The 19,739-nt window shown below is 32.7% G+C and overlaps 1 protein-coding gene and 2 long non-coding RNA genes across 5 annotated transcripts; 1 reads left to right on the top strand and 2 right to left on the bottom strand.

Moving 5' to 3' along the window:
• Positions 1–1,746: 1,746 nt before the first annotated feature.
• On the bottom strand, positions 1,747–4,147 carry LOC148621746 (uncharacterized). Its single transcript, XR_015921235.1, has 2 exons — positions 3,491–4,147; positions 1,747–2,740 (listed from the first exon to the last, which is right to left on the bottom strand). It is a non-coding gene; the product is annotated as an uncharacterized LOC148621746 (long non-coding RNA).
• Positions 4,148–5,030: 883 nt separating this feature from the next.
• Positions 5,031–18,779, top strand: LOC148621744 (transcobalamin-2-like). Of its 3 annotated transcripts, XM_088576426.1 has the most exons (11): positions 5,871–6,015; positions 6,670–6,789; positions 12,196–12,265; positions 12,915–13,113; positions 14,013–14,287; positions 15,110–15,258; positions 15,411–15,486; positions 15,836–15,934; positions 17,036–17,201; positions 18,100–18,221; positions 18,443–18,779. In XM_088576426.1, exons 2-11 carry the CDS (start codon positions 6,778–6,780, stop codon positions 18,502–18,504), a joined length of 1,230 nt encoding a protein of 409 aa, XP_088432552.1. In that variant the 5' UTR covers positions 5,871–6,015; positions 6,670–6,777; the 3' UTR covers positions 18,505–18,779. The 3 variants fall into 3 exon arrangements, with proteins under 3 accessions (XP_088432550.1, XP_088432551.1, XP_088432552.1); XM_088576424.1 differs by lacking the exons at positions 5,871–6,015; positions 6,670–6,789 and adding an exon at positions 5,031–5,446; XM_088576425.1 differs by lacking the exon at positions 6,670–6,789 and having other exon boundaries at positions 5,493–6,015.
• On the bottom strand, positions 6,366–8,236 carry LOC148621745 (uncharacterized). Its single transcript, XR_015921233.1, has 2 exons — positions 7,859–8,236; positions 6,366–7,360 (listed from the first exon to the last, which is right to left on the bottom strand). It is a non-coding gene; the product is annotated as an uncharacterized LOC148621745 (long non-coding RNA).
• Positions 18,780–19,739: the final 960 nt, after the last annotated feature.

Below are 19,739 nucleotides of genomic sequence, written 5' to 3'. Positions count from 1 at the left end.
TGATTATTTTCACTCTCCGTGCCATTCGAATCCCTGTCCCCTTGATTCCCTTTTAAATCACAAAATGTAAGGGCAGTGTTCTAGCCTGGATTTGAAAAGGGCAAGGTGCTTATATTAAAAAGGGAAAACATATTAATCATAAGCAACAAGCCATATACGTAAAATACCGAGGCTTCATTCCTTGCATTACATATGATAGAACCTCGTTCGATTGTTTTGGTTATGAGTACTTGTTTACAACTAATATTTTGATATTGATCTTTCTACGTATTTGATTTTAATGCTACTGGTGAGAGGTTACTCCTTGAAACACGTGTGCGAAATGTACAATATATAAAACTGGTATTTTTTTGTATCTAAAGGGATATAATGCATTTTTTACACTGTTATTGAAAGCTCTAAATATACAGTGTTGACTGTTTTTGCGTGTTTATGCGTTAATTTTTGATACGATTTACTTGAGAGAATGTTCTCACTACTACAGCAGTACTTAGATGTGGAACAGCTGCTGTTGCCATACATTCAATTTATATACACATATTAGACCAAAATTGGATCGACTGTTTGCGTATTTTATGGAAATTACATAGGCATCGTCGTGATCTATATTTACATTTGATCAAAATAGCGACAGAGAAGCACGAAGTTTCAAAATCGTATGAATGCCTGCAAAAAGGACATGTTTTTTCCAAAAAGACATGATCCCTCCGAAAAAGGAAAATATAACATTCTATCGATGACGAACCAAAACATATTGATAAGGAGAGACACGAGATTAAACTATCTATGCTAATCCTATTGGCGGCGTCATGATTATACACATGCAAGTACGTTTAAACTTTAAGTAGACACATACTTGAATAAAACATTATATATTCTTGTTACAAGGTTTTTTTTGGAACGTCTAATTAAATTTGACTCAGTCAATTTACAAGGAATTAAAATCGGTTTAATATATACAAATTTAAAACGAAATGCCAGAGATGAAGTAAGGCTTTAAACGTGATGCGGGATCTAATGAATGGGTCTAGACAGGTAATATATTTGAACCACGGCTTCATGGTTCAAAGCCTCTGTTGATGACTTTTGAATTTTGATTAAAATCAAGTTCAGATATCTGATATAAATATATTAACGTTATGAAAAAAAAAATAAAAGCAAAAACAAACAAACAAAAAAAAAGAAAAAAACAAAACAAAATTACAAAACAAAAAATTGCACAGCTGCTGATTTATTTTATTCTATAAACAGGGCAAAAGTCACTTCGACAAACCATTTAAAATCATATTTTGTGGTAAACATGAACAGGATGTTGTGCTATATACATAATGCACAATAATTTACGTTAGTTGCATCATCGAGATCCAAGAGCACGGACACTATGTATTGTGTACAGGTAAGTACGTTCAATACAATTTTTTTTACCCAACTTCTCTTGGCTATTAACACATAAGTATGTTAAAAGTCAATCGTTTATAAGTATAAATGTAGTAAATATTCATGATGTCACAAGGACTGTCTCTCTTTAGGGAAACAATCTATCATGAAGTGAAAACAAGTGAACATGACATTGAATTAATAATATTAATAGCTGAGGACGCTTACCATGCCGGAGAAACTGGTCCATGCTTCCAGTTTTTAGTGGAGTCTGAGTTGCTCATTTGCATTTGTAACTTTGTGTGTATAATCTTAGTTACTTTATGTTCTTTATTGTGTATGTCTGTTTTCCTTGTCTTTTTCCCTGGATTTCATTCTTTTGATTACCTTGGTTCCCTTGATTACTCTTTCAATTTAATATGATTTGAGAGATATATCAATTTTGCACTTCTCAATATACCAGTTCTTTATTTTACTTTACAGATTTGTTTTTCACAGCAATTTAAAAAGTGGTGGGGACTAGGAGAAACATTAAGCACATTTTCACACTGTATGTAAACAAGCCATGGAAATGGCCAAAAATGCCGCATGATCCTATGTTTTGAAAGTTGCAAAAGATAATTTAGCGTATGAAACTTAAAAAGTAATACATGAAATTTCTTGATTTCTAAAGGTTTATTCACAAGGGGCATAACGTAAAACATGGGTTTGCATTGGCAGGAATGGTAGATTTTTTAATGAATTTATTACTACAGCAATCAACATTTCAAAATCTTCAAAAATGCTTTTTGAGGTAAGTTCTAACTATTGCTAGGGGAAGTCAAGCATATTTTGTGTTCAAATTTTGGAATTTTATAACTAAATATACGAATTAAATTTCTCAATAGATTTGACGAAAATCTTATCCCTCTACTTATGTTCAGTATAATGCAAGGATATCTAATGTTGAGAAATGTTTTTAGGCAACTTTTTTTTAGATTTTTGTTCCGAAAATTTCCTGTATACTAATAGTAGAATTGTTCTGCTTTATTTTTATCATTGTCACATTTCCTTGCTAGCGGTAATATTCTCCGCGAAAAGAACTTCAGTGAACAAGAAACATATCATAATGGCACATACAAAAACATGGAATGGAGTATCTCATCTGGTTCTGTACTTTTGTAATACCATTTTTAAAAGTATTTGCAGAAAGGTTTCTTGTGTAAATTTCTGTTATATTTTTTAAATTCGTCACATTTAATAGAATTTCCCTCTGTTTGTTTAATTCCATTGAATTTGAATGAGTTGGTATGCATTGCTGTGGTATCCAACAACCTGACTAAAAACCATCCCTTTTCTATAGGGGCTACCCTTTGTAAGTTTGCTGGAATAACAAAACAAACAACATAAGATATCTACTTATACTTCATTTATTGTGGTTATACATTATTAAGTAGATTTATTCAACATTTAGATATCATTGGATGAATCGACTTGCCTTATAGTTTTCGTATATGGATTTTCGTATATTCTTGTTTAAAATACATATAGTTTACTATATATCGCATACCCTATGTCACACCCCTAGACCTATATCGCATACCTTATATCACACCATTAGACCTATTTCACATACCCTATATTGCTTTATCGCACACTAATTGGAACACACTTTAAATATGGTTAAAATAAAATTAACATGACATGTAAAAAATGTGGCCATTGGTGTAATATAAAAGTGTCGGGTTGATATGGCATGTGAAACATACTTTGATATGTAATGTTCAGTGTATCCATCTGCGCCATGAAAAAAACTGATTTGTTCAAAGTGTCAGTTTTCCTTTCCCCTTTCGTCTACCCGACTTGACTTTTATGAGCAACTCGACGGGTGTTTCTAGAAAAGCAGAGGACGCTTACCCTACCGGTGCACCTGGACCATACTTCCAGTTTTTAGTGGAGTCCGAGTTGCTTATTAGCTTTTTTTGTGTATGTCTGTTTTCCATGTCTGGTCCTTGTCTCTTGATTACATTCTTGTGATTACCGCTATAACCGTGGTTTCCTTGATTACTCTTTCTACAAATCTTTGCACTTAAATTAAATTTTAATCAATATCAAAATAATTTTTTATTCTTACCATAATGCTAATATCGTATGTCCGAAAGGTTATTTTGAATTCATTTTATTTCGGTTTTAAATTTCTCTTGTATTCCAAATCTTATAGTTTAGGTTCGATTTGTCAAGCCTAATTTATCTGATCAATAGCAATTTAATAAATTTCACACACCTGCTATATTGGAAAATATCAATAAAAAACTTTATTACATATAATATAAAAGTCCTTTATTCGTTTACTACGTGACAAACATGCTTAAATGTTTCACATGATTTCCTATTTAACTTTACCATTTTCCGATTCATTACATTTACATGTTTTACACCCAATCTTAATCAATAAACAGCAATCTAATACAATACTATTATAAAAACGTAATGTTAATTAAGGTAGAAGTACATGCATCTTTCATTGCGAAAGAGAATTAAAAAAAATGCAATGTTACCTATAAATTTCCATAAGCAAAATATTAGACAATGGTTTTTCCTTGAAGGTTTTCACAAGAGAGCCGGCTTGTGCAGGTCCCGGTGTCGAAAGAATAGGCCTACAGCAGCGCTAAGCTTGTCGTAAAAGGCGACTAAATAGTGCTCAGAAACCTAGCCGGGGGCTAGGCGCTCTGCCAACAGAGCAACTGGGATGTGTGCCCCAGGTGGTGGAATGGGGTAGCCCTAGCGTGCTACATGCTGGGGTTGTCAGGCTATAATACGGAAAACCTGACCGCAAACCATAGTGGTGCACCGTGTTGGGAACGTGTTGCCACGTTCCTCGCACGCACGATAAAGAAACCTGCTGTGGTATTCGATAGGAGTAGGATTCTTTGCGCTCCGCCACAGGAGGCTAAATTGCCCGACCCTACCAATCCCTCTTTTTTTCTTGTGGCAATAAAAATTTGTCCACCCTATTATCCTTTGTGTCCCATCCTTTTTTTTTTTCATTTCATCATCATAATTTTATGTTCATTTTATCATCCATTTCATGTTTTCATGTTCATCGCCTTAATATAGCTGAAATATTGCTGCTCGGGCTTCAAACCCCAACAATCAATCAATGAATCACAAGAGAGTCTCAAATTCGCCCTTGAGGTCTCGACCAATTGCCTAATATGCTGCATAACTTCATTGTGTGTGTTAATATTCTTTGTCTTTGTCTTTGATTATTTTCACTCTCCGTGCCATTCGAATCCCTGTCCCCTTGATTCCCTTTTAAATCACAAAATGTAAGGGCAGTGTTCTAGCCTGGATTTGAAAAGGGCAAGGTGCTTATATTAAAAAGGGAAAACATATTAATCATAAGCAACAAGCCATATACGTAAAATACCGAGGCTTCATTCCTTGCATTACATATGATAGAACCTCGTTCGATTGTTTTGGTTATGAGTACTTGTTTACAACTAATATTTTGATATTGATCTTTCTACGTATTTGATTTTAATGCTACTGGTGAGAGGTTACTCCTTGAAACACGTGTGCGAAATGTACAATATATTAAACTCGTATTTTTTTGTATCTAAAGGGATATAATGCATTTTTTACACTGTTATTGAAAGCTCTAAATATACAGTGTTGACTGTTTTTGCGTGTTTATGCGTTAATTTTTGATACGATTTACTTGAGAGAATGTTCTCACTACTACAGCAGTACTTAGATGTGGAACAGCTGCTGTTGCCATACATTCAATTTATATACACATATTAGACCAAAATTGGATCGACTGTTTGCGTATTTTATGGAAATTACATAGGCATCGTCGTGATCTATATTTACATTTGATCAAAATAGCGACAGAGAAGCACGAAGTTTCAAAATCGTATGAATGCCTGCAAAAAGGACATGTTTTTTCCAAAAAGACATGATCCCTCCGAAAAAGGAAAATATAACATTCTATCGATGACGAACCAAAACATATTGATAAGGAGAGACACGAGATTAAACTATCTATGCTAATCCTATTGGCGGCGTCATGATTATACACATGCAAGTACGTTTAAACTTTAAGTAGACACATACTTGAATAAAACATTATATATTCTTGTTACAAGGTTTTTTTTGGAACGTCTAATTAAATTTGACTCAGTCAATTTACAAGGAATTAAAATCGGTTTAATATATACAAATTTAAAACGAAATGCCAGAGATGAAGTAAGGCTTTAAACGTGATGCGGGATCTAATGAATGGGTCTAGACAGGTAATATATTTGAACCACGGCTTCATGGTTCAAAGCCTCTGTTGATGACTTTTGAATTTTGATTAAAATCAAGTTCAGATATCTGATATAAATATATTAACGTTATGAAAAAAAAAATAAAAGCAAAAACAAACAAACAAAAAAAAAGAAAAAAACAAAACAAAATTACAAAACAAAAAATTGCACAGCTGCTGATTTATTTTATTCTATAAACAGGGCAAAAGTCACTTCGACAAACCATTTAAAATCATATTTTGTGGTAAACATGAACAGGATGTTGTGCTATATACATAATGCACAATAATTTACGTTAGTTGCATCATCGAGATCCAAGAGCACGGACACTATGTATTGTGTACAGGTAAGTACGTTCAATACAATTTTTTTTACCCAACTTCTCTTGGCTATTAACACATAAGTATGTTAAAAGTCAATCGTTTATAAGTATAAATGTAGTAAATATTCATGATGTCACAAGGACTGTCTCTCTTTAGGGAAACAATCTATCATGAAGTGAAAACAAGTGAACATGACATTGAATTAATAATATTAATAGCTGAGGACGCTTACCATGCCGGAGAAACTGGTCCATGCTTCCAGTTTTTAGTGGAGTCTGAGTTGCTCATTTGCATTTGTAACTTTGTGTGTATAATCTTAGTTACTTTATGTTCTTTATTGTGTATGTCTGTTTTCCTTGTCTTTTTCCCTGGATTTCATTCTTTTGATTACCTTGGTTCCCTTGATTACTCTTTCAATTTAATATGATTTGAGAGATATATCAATTTTGCACTTCTCAATATACCAGTTCTTTATTTTACTTTACAGATTTGTTTTTCACAGAAATTTAAAAAGTGGTGGGGACTAGGAGAAACATTAAGCACATTTTCACACTGTATGTAAACAAGCCATGGAAATGGCCAAAAATGCCGCATGATCCTATGTTTTGAAAGTTGCAAAAGATAATTTAGCGTATGAAACTTAAAAAGTAATACATGAAATTTCTTGATTTCTAAAGGTTTATTCACAAGGGGCATAACGTAAAACATGGGTTTGCATTGGCAGGAATGGTAGATTTTTTAATGAATTTATTACTACAGCAATCAACATTTCAAAATCTTCAAAAATGCTTTTTGAGGTAAGTTCTAACTATTGCTAGGGGAAGTCAAGCATATTTTGTGTTCAAATTTTGGAATTTTATAACTAAATATACGAATTAAATTTCTCAATAGATTTGACGAAAATCTTATCCCTCTACTTATGTTCAGTATAATGCAAGGATATCTAATGTTGAGAAATGTTTTTAGGCAACTTTTTTTTTAGATTTTTGTTCCGAAAATTTCCTGTATACTAATAGTAGAATTGTTCTGCTTTATTTTTATCATTGTCACATTTCCTTGCTAGCGGTAATATTCTCCGCGAAAAGAACTTCAGTGAACAAGAAACATATCATAATGGCACATACAAAAACATGGAATGGAGTATCTCATCTGGTTCTGTACTTTTGTAATACCATTTTTAAAAGTATTTGCAGAAAGGTTTCTTGTGTAAATTTCTGTTATATTTTTTAAATTCGTCACATTTAATAGAATTTCCCTCTGTTTGTTTAATTCCATTGAATTTGAATGAGTTGGTATGCATTGCTGTGGTATCCAACAACCTGACTAAAAACCATCCCTTTTCTATAGGGGCTACCCTTTGTAAGTTTGCTGGAATAACAAAACAAACAACATAAGATATCTACTTATACTTCATTTATTGTGGTTATACATTATTAAGTAGATTTATTCAACATTTAGATATCATTGGATGAATCGACTTGCCTTATAGTTTTCGTATATGGATTTTCGTATATTCTTGTTTAAAATACATATAGTTTACTATATATCGCATACCCTATGTCACACCCCTAGACCTATATCGCATACCTTATATCACACCATTAGACCTATTTCACATACCCTATATTGCTTTATCGCACACTAATTGGAACACACTTTAAATATGGTTAAAATAAAATTAACATGACATGTAAAAAATGTGGCCATTGGTGTAATATAAAAGTGTCGGGTTGATATGGCATGTGAAACATACTTTGATATGTAATGTTCAGTACATAATTAAATGAAAAAAAGCGACACATTCTGATTATTATTTATTTCATCTCACGTCTCAATGTATTGAAACTTACCGACCTTGATGCTTACCTGACTTTATTGCCTTGTTAGTGATGGAAACCGCTGATGGATCATAGCATGCTTACATTTACGGATAATCTGATTTCACTCTCGGGTTTTTTCCTGATGGTAATACTGCACAAGCTGTAGCCTTTGTGTGCTGTCTTGTAATTTTCACTGGTACATGTTATGGTATTTTATCCTGTTGTCTATATTATTCATGCGGATCGTGTCTGTTCCCGTATTTACGATTTAATTTTTGTGGTAAACATGAACAGGATGTTGTGATATATATAATGCACACTAATTTACGTTAGCTGTATCATCGAGATTCAAGAAACGGAAAATATGTATTTTGTACAAGTAATTACTTTAAATACAATTCTTTTACCCAAAAATCTTTGGGCTATTAACACATAATTATGCTAAACGTTAATCGTTTATAGATATAAATGTAGTAAATATTCATGATGTCACAAGGACCACCCCTTTTGAGGGGAACAAACTGTCATGAAGTGAAGACAAGTGGACATGGCTTTGAATAATATTTTTTCAATTTAATATGATTTGAATTATATTTTATTTTTACACTTCAGTTGATTGATTGATTGTTAGGATTTAACGTCCGAGCAGCAATATTTCAGCTCTATTCAGACGATGAGCATGAACTAGATGATAAAATGAACATAAAATGATGATGAAATAAAGAAAGGGATGGGACACAAGAATAAAAAGGACCGAAAAATTTGGATTGCCACTAGAAAAGGGGGGGATGGGTAAGGTCTGGCAATTTAGTCTCCTGTGGTGGAGCGCAAAGGTTCCTACTCCTATTGAATACCACAGCAGGAATCTAACGTGCGAAGGAACGTGACATCTTTACCAACACGGTGCACCACTATGGTTTGCGGTCAGGTTTTCGTATTAAAGCCTGACAACCCCAGCATGTAACTCGCCAGGGGTACCCCATTCCACCACTTGAAGCACACATCCCTCGGCTAGATTTCTGAGCACTATTTAGTCGCCTTTTACGACAAGCTTAGCGCTTCTGCTGGCCTATTCTTTTTACACCTGAACTTGCACGGGACTTCACACTTCAGAATTTGCCAGTTATTTATTTTGCTTTTCAGATTTATTTTTCACAGCAATTTGGATAAGATAATTTTGTTTAGGAACCTTAAGAGTAATACATAAAACTTCTTGATTTCTAAAGGTATATTCACAAGGGGCGTAACTTAAAACATGGGTTTGAAGCAATGGGAGTTTGTTTCGTGAATTTATTCTTACCACAATCAAAATTTCAAAATCTTACAAAATGCTTTTTGAGGTAAGTTCTAATTACTACTATTGGAAGTCAAACAAATTTAGTGTTAAAACTTTGGTCTTTTATACCCTACAATTAAATTTCTCAATAGATCTGACACAAATCACTGTCATATCCCTCTATTTATGTTCAATATAATGCAGGTTGTTAAATTTTGTCAAAATAGGTTCCTCAACAATCTTTTTTTTTTTTGGTATTTTTAGGCATTTCTTTCTGGATTTTTGTTCTGAGCTCAATATTTTATGTACACTAATAGTAGGAAAATTTAATTTTTCTGATTGTATTTCTTTTCCTGGTGCTAATACAGGTCACATTAACACATTTCCATGCTATAGGTAATATTCTCAAAGGTAAATAGTATTGTAAAATGCAGTAAATATATAACAATACATTTACAAGTTTAAGTTTGTTTTGTTTGTTTGTTGGGGTTTAACATCCGAGCAGCAATATTTCAGCTATATTCAGACGATGAACATGAAATTGATAATAAAATGAACATGAAATGGTGATTAAATGAAAAAGGGATGGGACACAAGGACAATGGGGTCGACAAATTTAGATTGCCACTGGAAATAGGGAGAGGTGGGTAGGGTCGGGCAATTTAGCCTCCTGTGGCGGAGTCCTATGGTTCCTACTCCAGGAGAATATCACAGTAGTGTTCTATAACGTGCGAGGAACGTGGCATCTTTCCCAACACGATGCACCACCATGGTTTGCGGTCAGGTTTTCGGTATTATAGCCTGACAACCCCAGCATGCAACACGCCAGGGGTACCCCATTCCACCATCTGGGGCACACATCCCAGTTGCTCTGTGGGCAGAGCGCCCTAGGCCCCGGCTAGGGTACTGAGCACTATTTAGTCGCCTTTTACGACAAGCTTAGCGCTGCTGCAGGCCTATTCTTTTAACACCCGGACCTGCACGGGGCACACAAGTTTAAGTAATTCTGGTACAAAGTAAGTGGTAACATTTATGAAAAGTTATTTCAATGCATATACATAGCACATTAGAAATGTGAAACAGAAAAACAAATATGCATGTTAAGAGTAATATTGATTGTTTGTTTGCATTTATAATTTTTTATGATAAGAATAAATCGATATTGTTTTATCATTCCAGTTTCGTTCTCATTGCCCGGCTGAAAATTGTAATCCTGAAGCATCCTTCTATCTTGGTGTAAATAGAATAACAAATGCTAATACATGATTCAAAAACCAACTTTTCTAAATATAAAAGGACTGTAGAAAGAAAAATAATATTGACATTTAGAGAAAATGTTACAAACCATTCAAGTCGAAAAAATAACTGTCACTCTTAGACAAGGGCAATTCAACAGCATGGCGGCCACAAATATGTTAAAAGCATAAATAATTATGCCAAACACAGTTTGAAAACATAGTAGAAAATGTCAACCATACTTTCAGCCTCAAAAACTGAAAAGGAAACCATGACTAGTAAAGCTTGCAGCTTGGTGGAACCTTTAAATCGTATTTTGGTAGAAATTACGGAAGTAACATGAAAAGTACAGAAAAGGGAAACCCAAACGACTTACGCAAAAAACGTAGAGCACGTGTGATTGTTTATGACAGTGACAGCAAATAAGAAAATAATGTACAAATTTAATCTTAGAATGTGGTTGCTCCAACTGTATTGTTAAATCAATGATGTATTAGAAAAAATACACATACTGAATCGACTTTTGTTTTCATTCATTAAAGCATAAAATAAATTCATTTCGTATCTAGAATTCAAATTAATAAATAAGCGAACCGAACTTACCGATTTCTCATTTGAACCATATTATTGATTTTACAAATGTTTTCCATTTAAACGACCGACATCATCGTTTACATATGGACCTTGCCTCACACATTATATGAATATCCATTCGCCAGTGGAATTTCCGTTTCATGAATTGGAGACAAGTGGACCATACCACGTTATTTAAGATTACACCGCCAATATAGGCCATTTAAAAATATTCTTTTAAACAGTAAAATTGAATTTTTGTAAATTATTCAATTCAGCAAACATAAAAATGTTAAAATTCAAATTACCTATAAACAGAACATTTACAGAAAATTAGACAATTGCTTTTTTATTCTAGCTAGTATAAAGCCAGTATCAAATATCATTTACCTAATACTTTGTATATCAAGATCTCATTGTTTAAACCATTATGTTTTTTTTTTCTATTTTAAGAGGGTCTTTTTCTAATATAATTTAAAAAACATATTTGTTTGATTTCAAGGACGAAATAAACATTTAAAAGGACAATGATAATATTAACTGAAAAAAAAACCGCTTTTTTTTTATCAACTCTTAAACGTAGGTGAAAAAATGCATTTATTATTTGTGCATATTTTATTAGTTCTTGTTGATCACTGCATGTATATTTTATTCTCGATTATTTATTCGTCGAAGTAAGTTCCTAGTTCCTAAAATATCCTTAAAAATTGACAGACACTTTGAGGATTCCAATGCAATAATGATGGCTTCTTGCACGATTTATATATGTAACGGGATATTGTGTCACACATTGTAATGTTAAAGTGCAATTTTGAATGTCAACATTCAGGTGGGATATTCGTCATCTTCTCTTGGTTATCAACTATATCGCTTGTCTCGAATAAACCTAAAACATTCTCACCAATAAGTTCGAAAAAGAAAACAAGGATGGACCCAGACACTTTGAAAAGGAAGGGTGCCAGCCGGGTTCCTATAAAAAGGGGATGCTAGGATATTATTAGCCGCTTTTTTGTAATTTTTACGCATGAAAAAAAGAAGAGGTGCCAACCCCTGCATCCTCACCCTGGATCGGCCACTGAGAAAAATATATCTTTTTTATTGAAGAACGTCAATAACTAAATGCTTGTGCAGAATATCATATACATTTGCTCAAATATTGATTATTATAAATATTATTGAAAGTCACTCGCTTATAAATGATAAGACATATTGCTTATATTTCTATATACTTATCCTAGTTTCTCGACACACATTAAACATTTTTAGCACTAGTCAATATGAGATAATCTGAATTTCAGATTGTAGTACTTTTCTTGCTGTACAACTATGTGGCTTGTGTCTGGACTAAAAACTCAAAGTGTTACACAAGTAAGTAAAACTAAAATCAAATATATGCTAATGACAAAGTTATTTATTATTAATATTTCTAGGTCGTTAGGAAGGTTAAGGTATGGTGAGGCATTATTTTATGGGACCAGGTACTTTTACTCCGGCCATAGGGTACAAAATAAACTAAACAAACAAAAATATAAAACAACAAAACTTGAAAAAACAAAGGAAATCTAAAAAAATAAACACATAAAACAAAGAAAATGATGTCATGATAAAAAAATCTGTTAATTTCTTAATCGTAAATAGTGAAACTAAGTTTGTTACTCTTGATTAAAAAATGTGTATTTCTCATATCGTATTTTATGAAGAATATTTCTTATGTTCCCTTTTTAATTGATAGCTATTGCTCTTTTCTGGCTTCAAGTCCAGGCAAGATTAACTTCGATTGAATTACGCCACGATATGAACTTATATTATATGTATCACTCTTTCTAGATAAATTTGTTGTGAAATTTGTAGGTATATTATCTTATGTCAATTTATTGGAGCTTTATCAATTATTAATAAAATATAAATGGTATCACACATATCATTAAAGCTATGTTCATTATCACTCCTTATACTTGGTTTCCAAATCTTGTGATATTTTGCTATTCCACCCATTCATTTATCCCTATTTTTGTAGAACGATGCTCTGCTGTAAAAGAAGGCGTACAACAACTATTAGATAAAAGGGATGAAAACTGGTCTTGGGGTGAAAGGGTACAAGCAGAAGCAATAATTGCCTTACATCTTGCAAAATTTGATATTTTCCCAAAGAGTGATGTTAAAGTATATATCAGCGTTAAAGAAATGAATATTGATCTTCTTTCTGCTCTCTCGCAGTAAGTTTTTTGTGTGTACAAATAAGCATATAAGAACGTATACGTGTACCACATTGAAAAATAGAGCTGTACAAAGAGAAAAGACAAATATATATTATTTTGTTATGAAAAATAATCTACAATGATAAAAACAAAATCAAAATGAAGTATATCTACAATATCTACATATTTATATACATAAGGAACATGTTCTTAGACAGAATGAGTTTGCATGTCTTCGTCATGGATAGCACGTGTACATTCATACTGGTCATAGATCAAACGATGTTCAAATATTAAGTGTCAGTGTATGTAACATCTCACCGTTTTGAAAGTGTAATTTGACTATTTGCACTTTAAGATTCAAGAAAAAAAAGTAGGATTGTTCATGTCATTTATTGTGAATTGAGTTATAATACCATTGAAATGCACGAACAATGAACATTTTAAGGGCAAATAACTCTGTCAAAAATTTCATTCTTTAAACATTCTATCAAAAAAAAATCTGTACATATCTAGTGATAGATAGATCAAATAGCGGTCTTTTAATATATAGAAATCATCCTTTGTGAAATAGTATTGTCTTGTCGGTGGGCTTTTGAAATACATCTTTCTGCTTTATCCCATTTTGCCTGATTATTACAGAGACTTACACTTATTTGTATATTTTGTAGTTTACTGTGGTGAATTTAAAAAAAAGTCATCTTAGAATATATCCTTGAGCTTTAAAATTTTAATCCAGTTAAAAATATTGGCGTTTTGTACTCGTATTAGTGTAGTAGTTTGTTTGTATGTATATTGAAACAATTTAAGGAATTTCATGTGCCTCGTTTCAGCAAAATATGTGGCGACAATTTAATATATAATCAACTGTCTTTCATTATGCGTATTTTAACGTATATATTTGATGATTTCTTAAGTGATAATGATCTCAGTGGAGTTGATTGGAGTCGTGGAAAACTAGCGTATTACGTTCTTGGGTTACTCGCCACATGCCAGAAACCTAATGACTTTTATGGACACGACTTGGTGACTATCTTGAAAAACAATCTGGTTCAACAGTCAAGTTATTTGAACAGTAATAAATTTGCATATGCGTTAATAGTAATAGCTCTATGCAAATCAGGAGAAAACGTGTCCGACTCAGTTTTGAATAATATTTCAACGACAGAAGGGCAGTATACTTTTGGTGTTGGTAAGATTTAATTTGCATTTGAATTGTATTACTTCATAATGTTTAATAGTTAATAGTCACGCATATCTGGGTCTCCCCTTTCAAAGCACAAAAACAGTATTTATCGTACCAGAGCACATATAATACTAAAGCATCAACAATATATGATGTTAACTTCATTCAATAAATGTACAATTATTTCTCTAATTTTCAATCAGTTTTCACACTTTTTGAACGGTATGTGAAAAATACCTTTTGTCTCTCGAGAGATTCGAGTTCTCTGGCGCTGATCGGCCGAATTGAAATGGTTAGTCATTGCGTGTTTATATCGCATTTTCTATAAAATTTCATGGAAGCGACATCTTGACGATTCTAACTTTGTTCTCCCGTAAGACGCATATGCAGTAAAACGCCTTAGTCTTCGTTTTGAAAAATAAAAAGGAACAAAATCTACAATTTTAGCTCGTCGAATATGAAATTTCCCACATCACGAGAAATGGATTTTCAAGCCGCGATATTAAATCTATGAAAATTCATTTCTCGCAATTTGTGAAGTTTCCGTAGGCAAATTGCTATCGTTGTAGAGTGGATAACTACATGTTTGCATGATAGTAATATTTTTAGATGTGGTCATGTTTTATTGTTATGAAGAATGTAAGAAAGGCATTTCAAACGTTCCTGTATAGTCAGTCCGTTCCAGAAGTATTTATATCATCCTTTAAATCATTACATCAATTCATTTTATTTCTAATGCTTTACAACGTTTTATTCATTGTCTAAATTTTATCAGCAAATGTACTTTTAGATTAACTTTATTTTACTGCCATAACTTTTTATTTTAAGACGAGGCTGCTATGGTTTACTTGGCTTATCGTTGTACCAACAATTCATCCTTTATCGATAAAGAAAATGCAGCTATTCAGTTTATTCTTGCATCACAAGATCCGCATGGAACGTTTGGGAATGAATACTCCACTGCCTTGGCGTTGCAGGTACATTTAGATAAGAAAATTAGATATTTTACTATTTGTTTCATTTTCTCGGCAGCTTCCCTTATAAGGAAAAACAAAAACTCTGTGCTTAAAAAGAAAGAATGACTGTAAACAATCAGTAAGTGTCTTAAATATACCATATTAAATTTCAGGTTATATTCGCTGGTGGTAATGCATCTCTCTTAGATAGGACAAACAAAAGCATAAACTTTCTGGCAAAGTCTATCGGTAAGATATATGCCTGTGCATTTATTTTGTGATCGAAATATTTAAAGTAGAAGTAAATGCAAATGCAAATTTGAATCTTCGATATTGTGTTATCATTTCCTTTTATTGAAAAATAAAACTACATTATATACCTGTATGGTAAACATATATATATATATTAGAATACAAGTCAGGGTTCTTGCAAAATTTACATTACTACTTTTGAATACTACTTATTTTATTTGGTATTACAGATGCTGCTTTCATAGACTTATAGATGTGAAATTAAGAAAGTTTTGATGTAATATAAAAGTATATTAAAATGTGATATTAAGGTTTCAAGATACCTGTTTCTATGTTTCCTTTCCAGATAAGATGAATAACCCCTTCACATCTCTTCTCCTGTCTGTTCTTCCTCCTCTGGCGAAGAAATCTCTTCTAGATGTTGGTAATGTACAATGTCCTCCAGGTAAATCTGTTACACATTGATAAGTAAAAATCATTTTTTTTTCATACACTTAATGATACATAGTTTCAAAATAGTTCAAAATTAAGAAGGAAATAAACTTAATAAAACCGAGACTCATTCCAGCTATTATATAATACAAAAAATACCATTCATATTTATATTGCAAATTTGATATGCAGTACACGTGTTTCAAAAGTCAACCCTCATCAACAGCATTAGAATCAATGCAAATGTTACCAAATAATATATGATTTGATACGGGGTCAGATAAGTCGGGCTATTGGGTTGGTGATATAATACCCTCGGGGATGTATGGTCCACCAGCAGTGGTATCGACCAAGTGGTTATTAAATACAAAGATATCAATTATATTAAAATTGAAAATTTTGATATTTTGTACGGATATGTCATGAAGTAACCGCTAATAAGCAGCATTTGAGTCAAATACATAGGAAGATCTTAATTCAAACGTAATTGTATGCAAGAAGTACTTGAAACCAAGAGTATCGAAAAAGTAACCAAACCCGTCACTAAGAGGTTCTACCATGTGTAGTACAAAGGAATGAAGGCCTAGTGAAACAGGAATTTTGAAATTTGTAACACTACGAATTTAGAATAAATGATATATTATTTAATTTGGGATCTGACAAGTCTGTCTAAATGGTGAATGCATTTGGTCTTCCAGCAGTGTCTTTGACCCAGTGGTTATTTAACAAGTAAATACCAATCAAATTAACTTTGCAAATTTCGATATGCTGTACACGTGTTTCAAAGAACAACCTTTCAACAACAGCACAAGTAATAAAAAATGTACGTCTAAAATGTCCTTTTACATGTGCAGCGGTCTTTGTCGTTAACGGATTATTCATAAATAGATATATCTTAAAACTAATTATTTATACTATGAATTGCTTAACAGTTATTATTGAAATCGTATCAATATATTAGCAATAATGACCGTTTTTCACTTCCTGCCAAATTATTTACGTAACTGTGCAATATTGTGAATAACATAAAACTGTTCAGAAGGCTTGTATACACACTTTTATTTCACCTCTTATATAATTAATTCATTGACGTATTGTTTTCCTATGCTTTTAGAACCCACCCCAACTGTTCCGTCAGGACCCGTTATTTCCACTCAAATACGGGTAACAAACGTTGTAACAGCATCTAATTTCGACCAATCTTGGATTGCCTCCTTGACACTCGGACAAACACTATATGATGCCATGGTTAACCTTGCATTAGCAAGTCAAGGATTTAGGTAACTATCTGTCACTGGAGAAATGTCAATACTTACAAGATAAAAGTTTTGCGGATGTCAATCTGAAATAAAAAGGAAACGATTTATTTTATATTAACAAACATTATAGCATTACATTTTTAAAGCAGAAAAAGGGAATTAAGCATAAACATAGATAATTTGTTAAAATTAAATTGAATAAAATGAATGGTACAAATACAGTGATTGGCATGTAAACTATGTTTTGTTTTTTTTTTTTTAAATCGAAATACAGACCAAAACCTTCCGAAGGCATTTAAAACATAATTTAAAAAATAATTATTTTTTTCCATGTGTTTTTTAAGACAAGTCATTGCACGAAATTCACATACATACCTATGTTTTATGTGAACAATTACATGCACGGTTATAGGTATAAATATAGTAAATATTCATGACGTCACAAGACCAATTTAAAATAATTTGAAAGATGTTTCAGTTTTGCACTTCAGATGTCAGATCTTCATTTTGCTGTTCAAAATTTTTTTCCCAGCACTTTAAATTGTGGTGGTGGCTAGGGTCAAATTTAGCACATTTTCACATTGTATGTAAAAACACACCATGGCAATGGCAACAAATGTCGCATGACCCTATGTTTTAAAAGTTGCAAAAGATAATTTGGCTTATGGACCTAAAAGAGTGATACATAAAACTTCTTCATTTCTAAAGATTTATTAACAAGGGGCATCACTTAAAATATGGGTTTGCATTGGAAGCAAGGGTTTTTTTACTGTATTTATTCCAATATAGTTTATTTTGGTCTGGCTACTACCTCTAAGGTTAACAAATGTTCTAATTAGACTTGCAACTCACATCTAATCTGACTTGCTTTAGAAACATTGCATTTCAGTATAAAGTTGTTTTCTGTGTTTTTTGTAAGTTTTAACAGTAAGACCACAACTTGGGGACAGTTTATTACTTCAATTAATGGAATGGTTGCCTCTTCAGATGAAAGGCAGTACTGGTCAATATTAGATCTTGAGGGCACACCACTTTCAAAAGGTAGGTTGATGAAGAACTTGAGTAAAACAAAAACATTTTTTATCATTTTTGGAAAATACGTCTTATAAACACGAAAATAAAAACCTAGTACAACTGACTTATTTTTTATCACTAGATTTTGTTAACATTTTATCCACTAAATGTAAACAGAAGACAGTCTGAGACATAATATACAATATATGATTGGTTCAATAATTTGGTAATTTTTCTCATCTTTATAGGTGTTAGTGAAACATTTCCAACATTTGGTGACAGTTACCAATTTAACATGACAACATGGTAGTTACATACTTGAACTTACATCAGCCTGGAGACAACAAATCAAACTACTAAAGTTAGAGAAACAAGAGTCGTAAAGTAAGCAGTGGTTTCTACACTACCATCCTATAACATTTGAGGACATTTGTTACAGGTGTATATGTAAATGGCTTTTATTGTTTTATTGTTATAATTATTTAATTATTTTCAAGTTATATAATCAACTCACAAAAAGAACTTTAAATCACTTTAGTTTCTATGAACAACATCTTTATATTAAATCAGTCATAAGTTTTGAAATCATTTTCAACACGGATCTACGTCGCGTTTAACTCTTAGTCTTGTGATCGGTATATGATCACGCCTGTCTGTCATAGAAAAACATACGTGCGAACCAACAACTGACTTATGCTTTCTGTTACATATTTTACACCAATAGACCATGTTTTTGAAAGTTTATTATTTCTATATAAGTGAAATTAGATGATGAGTCACAACATAATAAATGTAAATGGCCTTGACAGTTAAATGTTAAGTTCTATGCGTTGTTGGGCTAGCTATATCCCAACACGTACGGCAATTCCATTCTACATGGAGTTGATATCAAACAAGAACATAACAAATTTGAGCAATGCATCCAGTCGAAATAATTTTGGATTGAATCGAAATGACCATCCATTCGTTGAATAGGGAGAAAGAACTGAAATTAGTTACAGGTCTATATTTAGGCATAAAATTCCCTATCATCCCTATAAAATTATAGTTGATATATCCTCGTAGTATTGAACTAAAAGTTCGTGCCTTTCCAACCGCGTGCGCGTTAAACAAGAAACAAATGATTACATTTCCTCACCAAAAAACACCACACAAACAAAGACCGCCAATGAGACACTCCTAAATAAAAAGGACGGGCATAACTGCAAAAGGAGAGGGCACACAAATAAGAAAGAATAGCGCTACAACAAGCCAGTCCAGAAGTAGAGGGGTTGGAGCCTCGTCATCACCAGATGCGTCGTCCAGACCACTAAGCATACGGGAAGTCACTATGAAAAGAACCAACAACTCCGGTTCGAATCAGGTTATCCGTTCGATCCCCCATCTGTGGAATTCCATGCATTTAACCAGGACTCTTTTAGGAAAACAAACTTTTCACAGCGTGTTGACATAGACGAGTACGCTCGATCCATCCCAACACCCCAGTTCACTGAATAACGCGGGTGCAAATGTCCCCTCAAGTAAAAGGAAAAATATGGGCTCCTA

The sequence above is a fragment of the Perna viridis genome, chromosome 3, assembly GCF_037379345.1.
Source record: "Perna viridis isolate PV_CMFRI_1.1 ecotype Kerala chromosome 3, ASM3737934v1, whole genome shotgun sequence".
NCBI classification, from domain to species: Eukaryota; Metazoa; Mollusca; class Bivalvia; order Mytilida; family Mytilidae; genus Perna; species Perna viridis.
This window is presented reverse-complemented; position numbering and strand designations above follow the sequence as displayed.

What these genes read in the sequence shown, in the direction of transcription:
- LOC148621744 (XM_088576424.1), top strand. An exon ending in AAACTCAAAGTGTTACACAA is followed by an intron (nt 12,266 to 12,914) that starts GTAAGTAAAACT and finishes CTATTTTTGTAG; the next exon opens with AACGATGCTCTGCTGTAAAA. An exon ending in CTTTCTGGCAAAGTCTATCG is followed by an intron (nt 15,487 to 15,835) that starts GTAAGATATATG and finishes TTTCCTTTCCAG; the next exon opens with ATAAGATGAATAACCCCTTC.